The 18,140-nt window shown below is 38.4% G+C and overlaps 1 protein-coding gene across 1 annotated transcript in view; it reads right to left on the reverse strand.

Annotated features, from left to right (window-relative positions):
• Positions 1–18,140, reverse strand: part of Lmbr1 (limb development membrane protein 1) — a 120,814-nt gene that overhangs the window by 40,587 nt on the left and 62,087 nt on the right. The window contains exons 6-8 of the mRNA XM_036181005.1: positions 2,044–2,170; positions 1,377–1,445; positions 563–627 (exon numbers count right to left, since the gene is read on the reverse strand). Of these exons, the coding sequence (XP_036036898.1) occupies positions 563–627; positions 1,377–1,445; positions 2,044–2,170 (261 nt within the window). The remainder of the gene's footprint in view (positions 1–562; positions 628–1,376; positions 1,446–2,043; positions 2,171–18,140) is intronic.

Below are 18,140 nucleotides of genomic sequence, written 5' to 3' on the forward strand. Positions count from 1 at the left end.
AATAAATATGTAGCATTTCGAAGAGTAAAAGTATAATTCAAGATATAATGTGTATATTTTCAGAAACTGGTTTATAAATCAAGTCATGAATACAGTGAATTTTCTTTTTGTTACTGTTTTGTATTCGTTTGGGGACTTTGGTTGATTTATTTGTTTTATCTGCAGACAGCTCTCACTCTTGGCCCAATTAGTCTTGAGCTCACAATCCCCAATCCTTTCATACCTAGAACCAGGGACATTAGCACCATGGTCACTGTGTGAACAATTTTGAAACAGATAAAATTACTGTTGGATTCAGGGTAATGAACACAAAAAATACTTACAGGCACCTGCAAAGTTTGTCTTGAAATTTTCTATACAAACTTTTATTTAAATGTATATAGTTTGTATTTTGAAAAGCAAAAACAGATTTTGTTTCCAAATATTTAAAAAGTGATTTAAAAAATTAAAAACATGAATGATAAACCTAAAAAAAATTGTCCTTATTTTTTTAAATCTTTGTTACATAATTGAATATATAAACACAAGTATTTAGCAAACCCAAATAAAATAAAATACTTACCGCTGGCTTCACTAGTAACTGACCCATCACTGTGAACATACGGGAAAGGCCAACTGGGGTACACACTGCAGAAATGAAATCACTAGTGAGAAAATAGGAAATCAGGCTAAAGAGAATTTTAGGTATATCCTCCTCTCCAACCTAGTTTCTCCCAGTATTTTGTCGAAAGGCCTTTGACTCCACCAATGAAGAACTAGGGCACTGTGACGAGGCCACACATATCACATGAAATGTAATCAAGATTATAAAAGATCAACACTTTTGCTTAAAAAAAATTAAACAGACCCAGGAAAAACATACAACGTTTCACCTGCTAGAACTGAGAGGCAGAAAAGAGTATCTAAGAGTGACAACTACAGTCACAGTCCTTTGAATTATGTCTGACTACTTATACTACCCCTGAGATAGAGTACGTCTTCAGTAAAACCAAACAAATTTTGAAATGAAGACTATAAGGTCATCAGATAGAATTTTACTCTTTCAATTTAAAGTAACTCCAGTGTTATACTTGGGCTAGAAGTGGATGAAAACAATATGTACATGGGGTACATGTTAGTACTGTGATGCATGCCTGCATGCATACATGTGTGCATGTGTCCAACACAGTGGAAAAGGCTTTCCTTAGTGAGCAAAATCACCCATTTTATTTCAAGGTTCTGCTTAGTAAAATTTATCTGGAATAATAAAAAAAGTTCGGGACAACTCAAAAAAACAGTGTCCATTGTTAAGCAATCGAGTCAGGAAAAGAGCCACAATTTTCCAGGGTACAAGACAATTTCACTTTCCTGCCAGTGTGCCAGTGAAGAGTTCTTACCGAGAAGTAGCAAGCATCCCATCAGTGAAATGCAGGAATATAAATAGGGCAAGTAGAACTCCCAGAGATCTGTGAAAATATCAACTCATTTTAATATTGAATTAAAATAATCTATATCTTAATAAATAGTAATATGTAATAAACATTTTAGCTGCCTGAGTATAAACCATCTAATTTCTAAATTAAGAATAAAAAGACCTAAAGTAAGAGAATAAGAAATAATCCTTTTGAGCCAGTGGTGATGGCGCACACCTTTAATCCCAGCACTCGGGAGGCAGAGGCAGATGGATCTCTGTGAGTTCAAGGCCAGCCTGATCTACAGAGTGAGTTTCAAGACAGCCAGGGATACACAGGGAAACCCTGTCTTGAAAAGAAAGAGAGACAGACAGACAGAACTCTTTTCAAAAAATCTGTTTCAAAGGGAGAAAACACTCCATGGAATTTTAAAAACAGAAATCAATTAATCAAAAATATATGGAAAATTGCTTAGTCTTCTAAAACAATGAATATTCACTGCTTTGCTTAAATACCTCTAAAGACATCTAAATTCTGTAAATTAACAGAGTTAACCACACAAAGAATTATTTAAAAGTTTTTAAATCCTATATAATTATATCCAAAACTTAGCTGTCCATCATAGGAACTACCTAAAACAGTAATCAGGTACCATATAAAGACTCCATGCTGGCAGCATCGCTGTCAATCAGGGCAGAAGCCACCCACACCATCCCAAGAATCAGCAATGCAAGAAGCAGCAGCATAACCAGAGTTTCCAAAACTCGGGCTCGGATTCCCTGAAAATACAAAAGCAACAGCATTTCAATACTTTATATCACCTCATGAACAACCAGGCTTCTATTTGAAAGCATAAAACCGTCCTTTGAGAGGGGAGGAAATGTGTGTTTATATTTAATACACTTATATTATGTTTTTCATACAAATCTATATTTATTAGAAAGCACTAAGTGTTTAAGGTTTATATTTAGAGTGACTTTTAAAAATTATATTTTAAAAAATAATAAACTTAGAATAAAGCACACAAAAAAAATCAATCATACCAGCATTTTGTAGAAGCATTTTTAACTATTACTTTCCTAGCACTTCCCAGCAGAAAGGATATTTGTGGATTTCCATGTGTGGTTCTAATCAAGAAATGCCAGACTTTGACACACTGGAGACACCAGGCTCGGACACCAACATCCCCAGCAGATCAGGAAGGGCCCCCGGCAGCACCTTGCAGCCTCTGGCGTCCTCTAGCGACCAGCTGGAGAACTGCTTGCTGGACAGCAATGCCAAAAACTACACTATATTCCATTCATTTTTCATATCCAATGGGAGATATACTAGTTTATGAGGCTTGATTATAATAAGGAATCATCATGCACATTTTTAAAGTAAGACAAACAGATTCTGACCTCAAAAAGTCAGACTGAAAGACCAGACTTGTCAACTTGGAAACTGCTAGACAAAACTAAGTTGAAATTTTTTTACCCCTAAAGTCACCAAATGATTGTTCCTGTAAATAAGTTCAAATATTTACATCCCTGTTTTATGTCTCTAACTTCTAACAACACACTTGTAAGTGTACCTGTTTTCTCAATATCTCGAATCCCTCCATTTCATACTGAAAATGGTTTGAAGATACAAGTTACAAAAACCAGACACATCTCAATTTGGCTGATCTTTGTTAATACTGGAACTGCAGGACCAGTAACAAAGAACACTGACATCACATCTCCACAGTCCTGAACAAAGGACACAGGGAAGAAATGCCCCAGCCCAGTGTGTTGATATCAGGGGTAAAGTGGCTTTTTCCTACCTATCCTTCAACAGTGTCATGGTCCTGTGCAGCCTTTAAATACTTGCTCAAATGTGTCAACTCACCTAAAGTGTGTACAGCAAGGAAGGCCACTGAACCAGAAAGAATCAGGCTCATATCTTATAGCTCTAGTGAGAAGCAGCTATTTCAAGAAAGGAGAAATCAAAGGACAAGGTGAGCATGGCTGCCCAAGCCTGCTATCCCAGTACTCAGAAGCCTGAAATAAGAGGATTCAGATTCCCTAAACACATACTGCAAGGCTAGTCTGGAATACACGGTAAGTTCAAGACCAGCCTGGGTTACAAAGTAAGATTATGTATGAAGAAAATTGATTTTAACTTTGGCTCCACCCATAACCAAGAAACTACCTGCAATTGATACCCTGGCAAAGGGAAATCAGTTTTCTCCAATGAAGTCTCAATGGAAATATCAACCACACTTCAGGGAAGGCCCCATGCTTAGGAGTAGCTGCCTAACACAAAAGAGAATCAATAGCATTTTTATGGACTTTTAGTTTCATTTTGCTTTGTTTGGGCATTTTTTTTTCTTATTTATCTTTTGCTTTTTTGTTTTGATTTTCATTTTTGTGTTTTTGTGGGGAGTTTTTGTTTCTTGGTTGTTTTGGTTTTTGTTTTGTTTCTTGTGGAATTTTTGTTGCTGTTCTTTTTTTGTTTTGTTTCAAGTACAGAGAGAACAAACATAAAGTTGGGTAGGTAGGAGGTAGAAAGGATCTGGAAGGACTGGTGGAAGGGGGAAACATCAAAATATACTGCGTAATTTTTCCATAAAAAAGAAATAACGTTGTTTTTAATTTGTAATTATTTACTTATTACAGTTCAACTAATAACTGAGGGCCTTATGCTCAACTCAAGGCCTCACACATACTGGGCAATCACTCACCACTGAGCCAAGGTGAGTATTTTTAAACTTCCAAATAAACAGACATTCCATGCTAACTTTATTTCAGAAATAATAAAATATGAAGAACCTTATAAACAAATGTCTGAAATCCTAACAGATAACCTCCATTCCCTGTCCCTTCCAATCATTTCAGGATGCCACTCTTACCTAGACTCTGAGGAGACCCAGTGTATGGTAACCCTGTATCAGTACTATGGGATGCCCTTGCTCTTGACTTCCACTAGACTGACTTAAATACTCCCCACTGATGGGAGAGCTTTGCCTGCTCATCCTAAAGATTGTTATATATTCGAATGTTTATGCCAACACCTGGGATATCCCCGTCACAACCTTTCCTGCCACTCCTCCAGCCCGATACACACCCTGAGCCTTGGCACCAGTCTTCTGTGGACACTACGTGACTACAAATCACAATGGCCTTCCCTTGCCCTCTCCATGTCTCCAGCCATCAGGAAAAATCCACACATGTCCAAGAGCACACCTTTTCTATTACAGATATACAAATACATCAAGAAAGAAAATGTCTAAGTTACAGAGACACACAAGCAAACATCAGGCCTGAGAACACAAGAATGTTACAGAACCTCAAGAGCCCAGACAATGGGGCATATCACCCAGGTGGCACTGGGCCAATGTAATTCTTCACAAAAATTGAAAACCCAACCTTAAAACTCATACAGAAGCACAAGATATCCTGGATAGCAAACACAACCTTGAACAAGAAAAGCAGGGCTGGCAGTAAGCCCCAATCTCCAGTTATACCGCAGAGCCACCATAGTAAAAACTGCATGGCACTACCACAAAAGAAGAAAAACAGACCAATGAAATAGAACTGAGAATCCTGATATAAGTCCATGTACCTACAGGCACCTGATTTTTGACAAAGATACTAAAAATAAACAGTGAAGAAAAAACTACATCTTTTACAAATGATGTTGGACAAACTATTATCTACACACAAAAAGAATGAAATAAGATCCTTCTTTCTCAGCCAGCACACAAATCAACTCCCAATGGATCAAATGTTAGATCTGAAGCTTCTATAAGAGTAAGGAGTACACATCAAGATACAGGTTCATATAAGGACTTTGTAAATAGTACTCCAGTCACCCAAGAAGTAAGAACAATTAACAAAGGGAGTTAGTGAAATTAAAAGGCTTCTGTACTGCAAAAGAAACTGAATTAGTTGAAGAGGTAGCCTATAAAATAAGAAAAACCGGGCTGGAGAGATGGCTCAGTGGTTAAGAGCACCGACTGCTCTCCCAGAGGTCCTGAGTTCAATTCCCAGCAACCACATGGTGGCTCACAACCACTTGTAATGAGATCTGGTGCCCTCTTCTGTCCTGTAGGGACATATACAGGAAGAATACTGTGTACATAATAAATAAATAAATCTTAAAAGAAAAAAAGAAAGAAAGAAAAGAAAAAAGAAAAACCCTTTGCCATCTATATATCTGACAGAGGACTGCTGCCTAGAATGTATAGGAACTAAAATAAATAAATAAACAAACAAACAAATAAATAAATAAACCATAAGCACCAAGAAAACAAGCAACTCAATTAAAAAGAGAACAGACAGTTTCAAAAGAAAAACATGGAGCTAAGAAATATTTTTTAAAAATATTCACCATCCTTATCCATCAGGGAAATGCAAATTAAAACTGCTTTGAGATTTTATCCCAGTCAGAATGACTAAGATCAAGAAAATGAAAGTCAGCCAGGCAGTGGTGGCGCACACCTTTAATCCCAGCACTCAGGAGGCAGAGCCAGGCGGATCTCTGTGAGTTCGAGGCCAGCCTGGACTACAAAGAGAGATCCAGGACAGGCACCAAAACTATACAGAGAAACCCTGTCTTGAAAAGAAAAAAAGAAAAGAAAAGAAAAGAAAAGAAAAGAAAGAAAGAAAGAAAGAAAGAAAGAAAGAAAGAAAGAAAGAAAAGAAAAGAAAAGAAAAGAAAAGAAAAGAAAAGAAAAGAAAAGAAAAGGAAAGGAAAGGAAAGGAAAGGAAAGGAAAGGAAAGGAAAGAAAAGAAAAGAAAAGAAAAGAAAAGAAAAGGAAAATCTAACCTGGCAGGTGCATGCCTTTAATCCCAGTACTTGGGAGGCAGCGGCCGGTGGATCTCTGTGAGTTTGAGGCCAGCCTGGTCTACAGAGCAAGTTCTAGGACAGTCAGGATTGTTACACAGAGAAACCCTGTCTCAAAACAAAAACAAAAACAAAAACAAAAAAGGAAGGAGGGAGGGAGGGAGGAAGAGGAAGGAAAAGAAAGAAGGATCTCTCCCTTCTAGTTGTTGGTCAGAGATCCTGGAGACCTCCAAAACAATATAGGTTATTGTCATTGCTCTTGGTTATCCCCCAAAACTTGATAAGCCCTATTACTGATGTTAGGCACTGTTTTGTTGTTGTTGTTTTGGTTTGGTTTCGGGTTTTTTGTTGTTGTTTTTGGTTTGTGTGTGTGTGTGTGTGTGTGTGTGTGTGTGTGTGTGTGTGTGTGTGTTGTTTTGTTTTGTTTTGTTTTTTGCCAGAGATGAGGAGCGAACCTAGGGCCTTTCTAGCAAGCGCTCTACCACTGAGCTAAATCCCCAACTCCAAGCCCTATTACTGAAAGCACCACACACATTGGTTACATGAGAGAGAAATCAAGTTGGTACTAACTAGAGCTTTCTCCCTGCTGGCTAGCTTTCATAGTCTTAGAAGGTGCTATGATGGCTGCTAGGAGGCAAAAGTCAACAACAGTCTTACCTTGCTGTTACCCTGTGAACTATAATAAAGATTAGCATGGCAAGATATGCCCATTAGTAAAACAATGGCATGAAAGTTATGGGGGTAACCAACAGTTTACTGACTGAATTTAAATCCCCCTCCATAGGAGGAAACACATGTCTAATACTTCAGATATTACCAACAACCCGTGGTTTGGGAGCTCACAGATCCCAGAAGTGAATCTATTATATTATTTTGATAAGTGGACAAAGTATCAAATTGCTGTCTAAATTCATAGCTCTATACTCACAGATTAGTACAGCACTCAGACCTCATCAGATATTTCTTTGTGCAGTAGACAGAAACTCATGACTGGTCAAAGTAAAGAAAATTAGTATCTGGAGAGTACTCAGCCACAAATAGGACGTTTGTAACACTGTCCTCCCCTTGACCACAAGGCTCAAGGACCATCACAAAAGAGGAGGCAGATTATAAGAGCCAGAGGTGGTAGAAGACCTGAGTGAAACAGTGTCTTCTGGACATGACAGAACTACTGCACTTCAAGAACTCACAGTAGCTCAGGTCTCTTGCACAAGATCAAGCAAGTCAACATTTCAGCATAAAGGGAAGAAAGGTTCATAAGCCCCCACCCCTAGCTGAAGGGCTAACTGACAACTGATGACTTCTGAGTAAGGAAGAGTCAGTTTTCTTTAAGGGTATGGCTCCTGGTAGGTTAACCATGCTCTAGTAGATGCCCCCATGCCCAGGAATATATGGGAAGGAGATCCACCCATGGGATATTAAAAGAAAAAAGGACACAAAGTCAGGAGGGTGGGGGAGGTAGGGGTAGATTTCAGAGGAGTTAGGTAAAGGAATGGAGTAAATATGATCAGAATATTTTCAGTGAAATTTTCAAAGAATTAATACTTGAAAGGTAACTAAGAAGTTAACATGTAAATAGAAGTACTGAATTACAAAAGTTCAATATAATTCAAATGTGTGAGATGCATCTCAGTATACTACATCACATCAAGACACTTTATTGGTTACTCAGAAAGGCCCTTTTCTTCTATTCCTATGCTAATAAATCTTTAGTTATAAATTTCATATAGAAAAATGATTGGTATCCCCAAATTCCCAGGCCTAATTCTAGTCACCCATCTCCCATACTGGCTTTCCCTGGTGAGTTCCTGATGAACCAAGCCTGCTTGCACTCTACATTCTTGAGCCTAGATCCAGACATGTGGCTCATGAAAAGGCCTTGCCTAATTAATGGTTTTCTCTCAAACACCACATGCCTGCCCAATCTCCACACTCCAAGGTCAAGCTCCAAATGTACTGTTCACAAACCAGCCTGGTATATTCCTCCAAACCCTACCCTACCTGTGCTCTCCCCATACTTCCAACCCTAGCTCCTGTTGGGCAGTCATCATAGCAATAGTAACCCTACCTAGGACTTCTACAGCAGTCTGGAATCTCACTCCAGACATACAACCAATGAAAGAAGTCCACAGACCCAGGTCACATCACAAAAACACAAACAATATGAAAGCCCAAGCCAGTATGTCCCCATCAAACTTGCTAAGTCCTATAGAAATGTTCTCCAATGAGAATTACCTAGAGGAACCCCAAGATAGAATTTTAAAGAATAATCATAAAGTATGAGGACTTCCATCAATAGAGTACTAGGACTAGACATCCTTATTAGGTCCTTATCTCATAGATCATCTCAAATGCTAAATAAAATATTAAGTCTCTCTACGATCTCCTCTTTGTCTACTAACTCTGAGTAACCAACTGGTACCTCTCAGTGTCAGTGTCCTAGTTAGGGTTACTATTGCTATGATAAAACACCATGACCAAAAGCAAGTTGAGGAGGAAAGGGTTTATTTGGCTTACACTTCCACACCATAGTCACCAAGGAAGTCAGAACAGGAACTCAAACAGGGCCAGACCTGGAGGCAGGAACTGATGAAGAGACAATGGAGGGGTACTGCTTAGTGACTTGATCAACATGGCTTGTTCGGCCTTTCTTATAGAACCCAGGAGCACCAGCCCAGGGATGCCACCTTCATCAATCACTAATTAAGAAAATGCCCTATAGCCAAATCTTATAGAGGCATTTTCTCAATTGAGATTCCCTCCTTATGGATAACACAGTTGTTCTCACCCTTCCTAATGCTGTGACCCTTTAATACAATTTCTAATGTTGTGGTGACACCCAACCATAAAATTATTTTTGTTGCTACTTAATAACTGTAATTTTGCTGTTATGAATTGTAATGTAAATATTTGTGTTTTCTGATGGTCTTAGGCAACCCCTATGAAAATTCGACCCCAAAGGTTGCAGCCCACAGGTTGAGAACTGCTGTTTTAACATAAGTTAAGGTGACATAAAACTAGCCAGCACAGTCTGTTTCTTTCAAATGTTTATTTTTATTCATTTGTCTTCATATTTATGAACTCTTATCCTGCTTGTTTTCATTTTTCTTGGTGTATATTCATTTTATGTAGTTATGGATTTCACAAAGACAGTTTCATTTAAAGATTCAAGTATCATGTACCCCATACCTTGCCCTTTCTCCCCCACTCCTTCCCACTAATCTTCCTGATCCCAGATAGACAGCATCCAGAAAGCTCCTGCTTTCACATCATTCATAGATATGGATGGATGGATGGATGGATGGATGGATGGATAGATAGATAGATGATAGATAGACAGACAGGTTGATTGAATGAAAGAATGAATCTAGGGTGTTCATGAAAGAGGAAAATATGGTATTTGTCTTGAATCTGCCTGACCTCAATGTGATGATTCTCCAATTCCATCCATTTCATGTCAACACCATTTCATTCTTCTTTGTGACTGAATAAAACTGCACTCTGTGTGTGTGTGTGTGTGTGTGTGTGTGTGTGTGTGTGTGTGTGTGTCTGTGTGTGTGTGTGTGTGTGTGTGTGTGTGCATGTGTGTATATGTGTCTGTGTGTGTTCAGTCATTGACTGACAGATACCTGGGCTGATTCCATGAATCAACATTGTGAACATTGACACAATAAACACAGACCTGTAGGTATCTCTGTGATGTGCTGACTATATGAGTTATTTTTTATTGCTGTAACCAAATACCTGAAGAAGCAGCAACTTAAAGGAGAAAAGGTTTATTTTGGCTTACACTTCAAGATGATACAGCAATCATAGTGCAGAAGGTAAGGCAGTAGGAGCATGTAGAAGCTGTCACATTATGTCTGAAGCCAGGAAGCTAATAGAGAGGAACATTGCTGCTCAGCTCATTTTCTCCATTTTATTCAGCCCATGAGATGATGCCATCCACACTCAAGGTAGGTCTTCCCTTTTCAGTTAAACCTTTCTGCAAACATCCTCAAAGGCACACATACCTAGAGGTGGGTCTCCATGGCGATTCGAAATCCAGTCAACTTTACAATTAAAATTAAATGTCATAGTAACCTAGAGCCTTTGGGTTCCCAATTATAGTTTGACAGTTCATTTTTAGTTGTTTTAGGAAATTCCATACTAATTTTCAGAGTGGCTAGACTGACCACATTCTTACCAGTAGTGTATAAGCGTTCCCCTTTCCTCTCATTCTCAATAGCATTTGTTATATTTTTTTTTCTCTTAATGATATCTGTTCTGCTGTGAAATAATCCTTCTATACACTGTGAAAATTTGTCACTCTAATTGGTTTAATAAAAAGCTGACTGGCTGGTAACCAGGCAGGAATTACAGGCAGGACAACCAAACTAGGAGAAAGAGGGGAAGAAGGACAGAGTCAGGAGAAATGGCAGAAAGCCACATGTACATGTAGAGCAGGACGTGTAGAAAATGAGGTAACAAGCCATGAGCCACATGGCAAAGCACAGATATGGAAATACGGTTTAATTAAAATGTAAGAGTTAGGTAGTAACAAGCCTGAGCTACTGGTTGATCATTTATATTAAGTCTCTGAGTCGGTTATTAGGGAAGTGGCTGCTGTTCCTTTGGGAACGGTGTTTGGGATTGGAAAAATTCCACCTACAGTGTTTTGATCAGGGTAAGATAAAATCTCAATGAAGTTCTGATTTTCAAGTTTACTCTTTTTATTATCTCCTATCTCTGGTGGTGGTGGATTTGCTGAGCAGCATTTGGTTCTGTGTACAGGCTATCTTACCATATTCTCACAACAGTAGGACCTATATCCCCTTCTGTATTTCTTGGTGGATGTTACTGGCCAACACTCCCCCACTGACCATTCCAGTCCTCATATCCTTCAGCCACATAGCCATTTGAGTTTAATTTTCACTAAAACAAGGTCAAAGGAAAATTTGAAGCAGTTATACACAGACATTCATCAGAAATCTACAGACAATGTACTAACAGAAACTGGGGGGAAAAAAATCCCAGAGGACAACAAAATGAAATGTTTAGGATTGTGCATCATACAGGGAAGCCATGTGCACTATTCTCAGTTAACTCTTCTCACCCATGTCCTTGTTCAATCTCACTTGCTCATTTCCAAGTCTTGAGCCATTTTTCATCTGGCACCAGAAAATTTGTGTAGACGTTAAATGATTAAAGTGGGCATCTCAGTCACTGTTCTATTACTGTGAAGAGACACCATGACCAAGGCAACTCTTGCAAAAGAAAGCATTTAATAGTTTTGGAGGTTTAATCCATTATCATCATGGCAGAGAACATAGTGCTGGAGAAGTAGCTGAGAGTTCTATAAAGGAAAACTCAGGCAGTAAGAAAAGAAGGATACCAGACCTGGCTTGGGCTTTTGAAACCTCAAAGCCCATACCCAGTGACACACTTCCTCCAACAAGGCCACACCTCCTAGTCCTTCTCAAGTAGTGCCACTCCCTGATTACTAAGCATTCAAATATATGATCCTATGGGGACCATTCTTATTCAAACTACCATAGTGGGGAAGATTAATAATATAATCTCACACTAATTACCAATGTACAGTTATACAAATACAATGAATGACAGAAACATAATTTAGAGTTAGCTGGCTTTCAATAAAACATTTAAATTAAACATTGTCAGGTGTGATGGCTCAAGCTTGTAATTCTAGCACTGGGAAGGCTGAAGCAGGAGAATTATAAATTTGAGAAAGGCCAAGTCTATATAGCAAGATTCTGTCTGAAAAAAAATAAAAGAAATACTAATGAAATCAGACAGTTGTCAATACACACAGGATAATTGGCCAAAACCATCTGCCTCGTGAGAATGTCCAAGCAAGCCAAACACAAGGAAAGTAACCAAGAAGATTCTGAAGCCCAAGTGTACTCAGGAAGGACTTGTACTATAGTGCCGTCCCTTGAGTGGATTTAAAACGACCGTTTTTAGAGAGAGCAGTAAGGACATGAGAGACCAAAGCAGTAAAAAAGGTAAAGAGAAGGAATGTCCTAGATAAAGGCCAATAGCATTCCAAGCAAGAACTAAAAAGGAATCAGATGCAGGTTCAGGATGACAAGACACACACACACACTGAAAGGGAAGAAACACAGAACATATAACCAATCCGTCTGCCTTTCTCAGCTCTGACCACAGCATCTGTGTGAGCAGTCAGAAGTATGAACTGCATCTCACTATGTCTGAAAACAAATGCCTGCTACCAACAGCCTGGAGAGCCCCGAAAAGACAAAGAGTAGATGGAAACAAATTTGTGGAGAAATACCAGGAAACCACAGACTAAAATAAAAAAAGAAAACAAGAGTTAGTGATGATTCCTGATGCTCTAAGTTCATGATCAAAAAATCCCAAAATATGTCTAATCATGAACAAGAATTTAACATTAAGAAATTATAGGCCGGGTGGTGGTGGCACACACCTTTTAATCCCAGCACTTGAGAGGCAGGCAGATCTCTGTGAGTTCAAGGCCAGCCTGGTCTCCAAAGCAAGTTCCAGGAAAGGTGCAAAGCTACACAGAGAAACCCTGTCTCGAAAAACCAAAAAAACAAACAAACAAGAAATAACAGGTAGGAGTGATACTGTTGTGTAAATTTTTCTAGGATAACTACATAGCAATATAGATAAAACTTTTAAATTCCTTTTTTAATCACTGTACAAAATTATTTAAAATAAATATAAACATTAGAACCTTACAAAAACTCACGGAAAAAGTGAGTACATGAAATAGAATACACAACTGCTTTGAAAGGATGACAGCACTGTAAGAGCCAGATCAACTGTAAAATTACCAAGAAAGAAGCTAAAAATAAAGACAGAGAATATTCTGTTTGGGCTGATTATGTGCTGCTTATTGTCAAGTCCTGAGTTTTCTCACACAATTAATTTAAGGGACAGCAAACAGCACATGTCATTAAGCAGGACCAAGTTAAATGCATTGTGTAGTATGAATTTTAAATTATATCAAGTAAACTTTCTAAAACCTGCCTTAAAATATATATTATATAAACCACTGTTGGTCAGCACACACTGTGTCTATTTCAGTTAGTATTATACATTAGATTAAAGAATAAAGTAATATCTAATACTTTTCAGTACCTTTTATTCCAGTTTCTTGATTTAGGGTTTTCTAATAACACAGATATAATACTGAACCCCAAATTCTTGGGAGATCAAAGTGGATGGATAAGCCCCCAGGAAAGATAACCTTCTGTCAGTGGTGGGGCATACACTAATCAGTTTGCCCTGTGGCTGAGAACTTTTCACAAGAAGGCATTCTGCCCCTTCCTCCTTGCACAGTGGACTCACATCAGAGCTGACAGCCCCTATCATCTCCCTCCCCTGACCAGGAGGCAGTGGGATCGCATGCTCATTTACTCTCTGGGTTTTGTTCTTCCTTTTTTTTCATTCCAACAAATGAGTTCTTTTTTGTTTATTTATTTTGGTTTTCTTTGTTTTGGTTTTTTGCTTTCTTGAGAACTATACACTTAATAATACACAATACTTATTACAGAATTAAATTGTTTTACTTAGTCATATTTTATTATGGCATCAGCTAGTTAACCTCCTTTAAATCAACCATGAAAGACACTCCACACATGGGGATATATGGAACACTTTTGGGCCTTCTCATAAATCCCGGGGACAAGACAGTACTCGGCTTTCATGCCCAATTTTCCTGCACAAGAACTCTGTCCACAGTGCCTCAAGTACTTGTGTCAAAAGCACATCAACAAACAACCACAATATAACCCTTCTGTGGAAGAACCTAATAGTTACAAGTACAGAAAGCCACTGCAGAACATTAGGAAAACCTAAAAGAATCAGTCAAGGGGTTGGGGGGTTTAGCTCAGTGGTAGAGCGCTTGCCTAGCAAGCGCAAGGCCCTGGGTTCGATCCTCAGCTCTGGCAAAAAAAAAAAAAAAAGAATCAGTCAAGAACAGGATGTTGTAAGGTAAGGCAGAAAGGGACAATTTACAGACAGAGGCAACAACATGGTAGGGCAGAGAGGGACAACTTACAGACAAAAGCAACAACATAGACCTAAGACTTACAATACACTTGGACTCCAAGCTGGAAAACGGAACAGAGGAAAGGTTCCAGGCAGGGGCAAGTTCAACAAGAACAGCACAGGATGAGCAGGTACGTCTAATGGAAACAGTGGCTTAAAAGACAGATGAAGGACTGGAAAGATGACTCAGCAGTTAAAAGCACTTGCTGCCCTTGCTGAGGACCTGGGTTTGGTTCCTAGTTTCTATATAGCAGCTTACAATTTCTTTTAACTCTAGTTCAAAAGGACCCAATACCCTCTTCTGTCCTCTGTGGGCATCAAGCGCGTGCACACACACACACACACACACACACACACACACACACACACACACACAACACACGCACTTAATATAAATAAATCTAATAAAAATTTTAAAAAAATAGAGTCAGGTTTTCAGAGTACTCTGTATGTAATGCATGCAATGTAAGTTTTGACAAGTGTGTTAGCTATTAGAGGCCCTCAAAAATTGTATGTAAATTAATTATATAAGCAACTATATCATTAAGGAAACAAAATTGGAAGGCATTTTGTATGGGAAGGGAGACTAGATCCAGAAAAAGACAGATGGTAGTTGGACTCTCCAAGTGAGCAATCAGGAAGGTGAACCAACATAGCAGCAGAAGGAAAATTCCTCTTTGGAATCAAAGTATCATAAGTCATCTAATGCAAGACATTCTCACCACAATATAATAGTCTTTTATTAAACTTTTTCCTAACAAAAATAAATAAATAAATTTATGTCTGGTATGGTGGCACATGCCATTAATCCTAGCACTCAGGAGGTAGTGGCAGGCAGATCTCTGTGAGTTTGAGGCCAGTCTGGACTACACAGCTAGTTCTAGGACAGCCAGGACTACATAGAGAGGCCCTATGTCCCCATCCCACTCCCCCCAAAAAAAACTTACACAAGAAATATAACACAAATTACATATGTTTTAAAAAGAATAAAAAAATTATTCAGTCAATAATTCTGATACCTCAAAAAAGTTTTTAAAATGTAAGCCTTGGATCTGGAGAGATGCTCAACCGTTAGGAGCAATTGCAGTTCTTCCAGAGGACCCTGGTTTGCTTCCCAGCATATATATGATTGCTCACAACCACCCATAACATCATTTTCAGGGAATCTGACACCCTTTTCTGGCTTCCTTCGGCACTGGGCACACATGTGGTACATACACATACACACATAAGCAAAACATTCATATACATAAAACAGAATAAATCTTTTTTAAATGCAAGCCTTTCATAAATCTATGATAAAATCAACTGCTTACAGAATTTAAGACTCGTTATTATATAATGAAAACATTAGTAGACGATCCCAGTTAGAATAAAAAAGTATAAATATTTAAACCTACTGTTACAAAATAATTTGAAATTTCTTCTTTCACTGTATTCCAAGAAAAAAATGGGAACTGTTTCCACAAAAGTGATCATTTTAATAAATTTATTATAATGTTTTGGTTATAAATGTACCCATCCTTTTTTCAGTCTTTTTCCTGTTGATATCATTTTTACCCACTAAAAGATACATTTACATGTGTAGTTTAATATGTCTGCTGTTTAAAATTCATCACCCCTGTTATCTAAGACTCAAATTTTCTTTAATTGAAGGTGTGCACAGCAGTCTGTCTGAAGTAGTGTCCCTGTCAATGACTAAAGTAGTTGCCCACAACTTGAAAATGCCATTTCAACTAAGCTGTCACACAAGTCTCACTGTCCCTTCTATTCCTAGTATACAAACTACACATGCAGGCTGTCAGTTAATACACTGCACCACGCTTCAGCCAGACAGTCTCAGCTGTGTAGATTCAGAGAGATGTTGCCAAACATTTCACAGACATTGCAAATTGTTACCAGAGCAACATGCTGAAAAATTATTTTATAGGCAAGTAAATATGAGCTTAAATGCCAAACAGACACAGATCTACAACTTTAGCTGCACAACGCATGGTGAGCACTATCTGGTAGGCCTGGAATCCTATAACTAAGAAGTCTCCAGAGGCATAAAATCTGACATCTAACTTCACTCTCAAATAAAATGCATTTAAACCCAAAAGCAGAGAGTTTTCACACACACACACCCAAACTGGGGAGAAAGTTTCTAATTAGCAATGATGATTTCTATAAAATTGTTTTCTGAATGTAAGGATTGGGACCATAGTAATTAAAAACATATTACTTTCAAATATGAAGCTGGTAGCTTTTTATTTCTTCCCTAACAAAGCTGTTCTCCTCATTTAATAGAGGGTTGAACTATGAGACATTCTGAGACATTGTTAATTTAATCATCCTATAAAATAAAATGTGAGGTTTGGTTTCCAATGAAAGCAGCAGAGCCCATCTTTTACAACCTGCACTTTTCTAAATAAAACACATCTTATATAACTCAAGAGATAGAGAAACAAAAATGCCCCATGACAATACAATGTAAGTTTTTTTTAAACCTGGCCTCATATCTTATATGCCAAGCTAGCCCACTACTTGCAATTCTCCTGCTTCGGCTGCCCAAGTACTGCAATTACAGGTGTGTGCCTCTCCCTGACTCAATACAATGCAACCTCGTATTGTGCTATGATATAAAAAGTAAACCCCATACATGATGTCTCATTAGCAACTCCACATACTAGACACATGTGAGCACTGAGTATAACTGTGCTCCCAGCCCATCTTGGGCATGTTACCAACACAGGTGAGAGCAGCAAGCTTCACAGAAAGACTAAGAAATACATCTCAGGCTAGTAGGTAAGGAGAGTCTGGACTTGAGTCCGGAACGCATTATTATGCAAATAAAGAGAATCTACCCTTAAATGTAGAAATTACTCATTTTTTATAGATGCAGAAAAAAATTAAAGTAATACTTAGCAGATCAAATCAAATCACTATAATGCCTGAGAGCTGAGTGGTGTTAAGAAAATAATATCATCAACAAAACCAGACACGTAACTAAAGATGTAATTACCTCCGTCACACAAGCCAGGGTACTAAGAAGGGTGGAAATGCAAATGTTAGGAGCTAAATGAATTTTAAGTCAAAGTCTTTATAAATTTGAACAATTGTTAAATTAAATTAAATTAAATTAAATTAAATATTATTTTCCTCACAATTACTTCCTCTGAGTTCCTGCATGTACCTTCAGATATGGAAAGCTCAAGAGACCCACCACACTGCCACCTTTCACAGAACAGTGCTCCTCTGTTTTGAAAACAGTCGATCCTATCCTTACTATTTCAGGGGGAAAAAAAAAAAGTGCTCCCAAGTGGGGGAGGGCAAAGAGTTCTGACTAATACATGACTACATCTTTTTCTTGCAGGTGTTGGGAGAATCAAATTAACACATAGCAACAGTTAGTGAGATATGACTTCATTTTCTGTAATAAACGCCAAGATCAAAACATGCCCAAGTCAAATTTCCTTGCAAGGTTCCCAGCAGGAGCCTTCCTCTTGTCTGTGATTTCCTCTCACCCAGCAGAACCAGGCTGAGTATGCGCATTTGCCACTAACACTAAGCAGCACTTCCTTAATCGCTCATTTCCAACAATTTATGGATCATCAGTGGCAAAAAACGAGCAAAAATAATGAAAGAATGCAATGAAAGCTCATGGAGTCCCAGGCTGGACTTCCTACTCACTTCTCTTTAAGATGGAGGCCTGAGACAAATTAGCCACTGAGGGGAAAAGTCATCTGGTCATAAAATACAGTACAAGGTCACTTTTATGTAAGTTTGCCAAAAGCGACATAAACCAGGGCAACCTCAAACTGTGACACAGGATAGAAACATATTAAAACGATCTTTGTTCCTCCTCTATTGTGCTGTCATGTTGCTTGGCTTTATGGACAGCCTGAGCCCAGCACAGAG

The sequence above is a fragment of the Onychomys torridus genome, chromosome 3, assembly GCF_903995425.1.
Source record: "Onychomys torridus chromosome 3, mOncTor1.1, whole genome shotgun sequence".
NCBI lineage: Eukaryota > Metazoa > Chordata > Mammalia > Rodentia > Cricetidae > Onychomys > Onychomys torridus.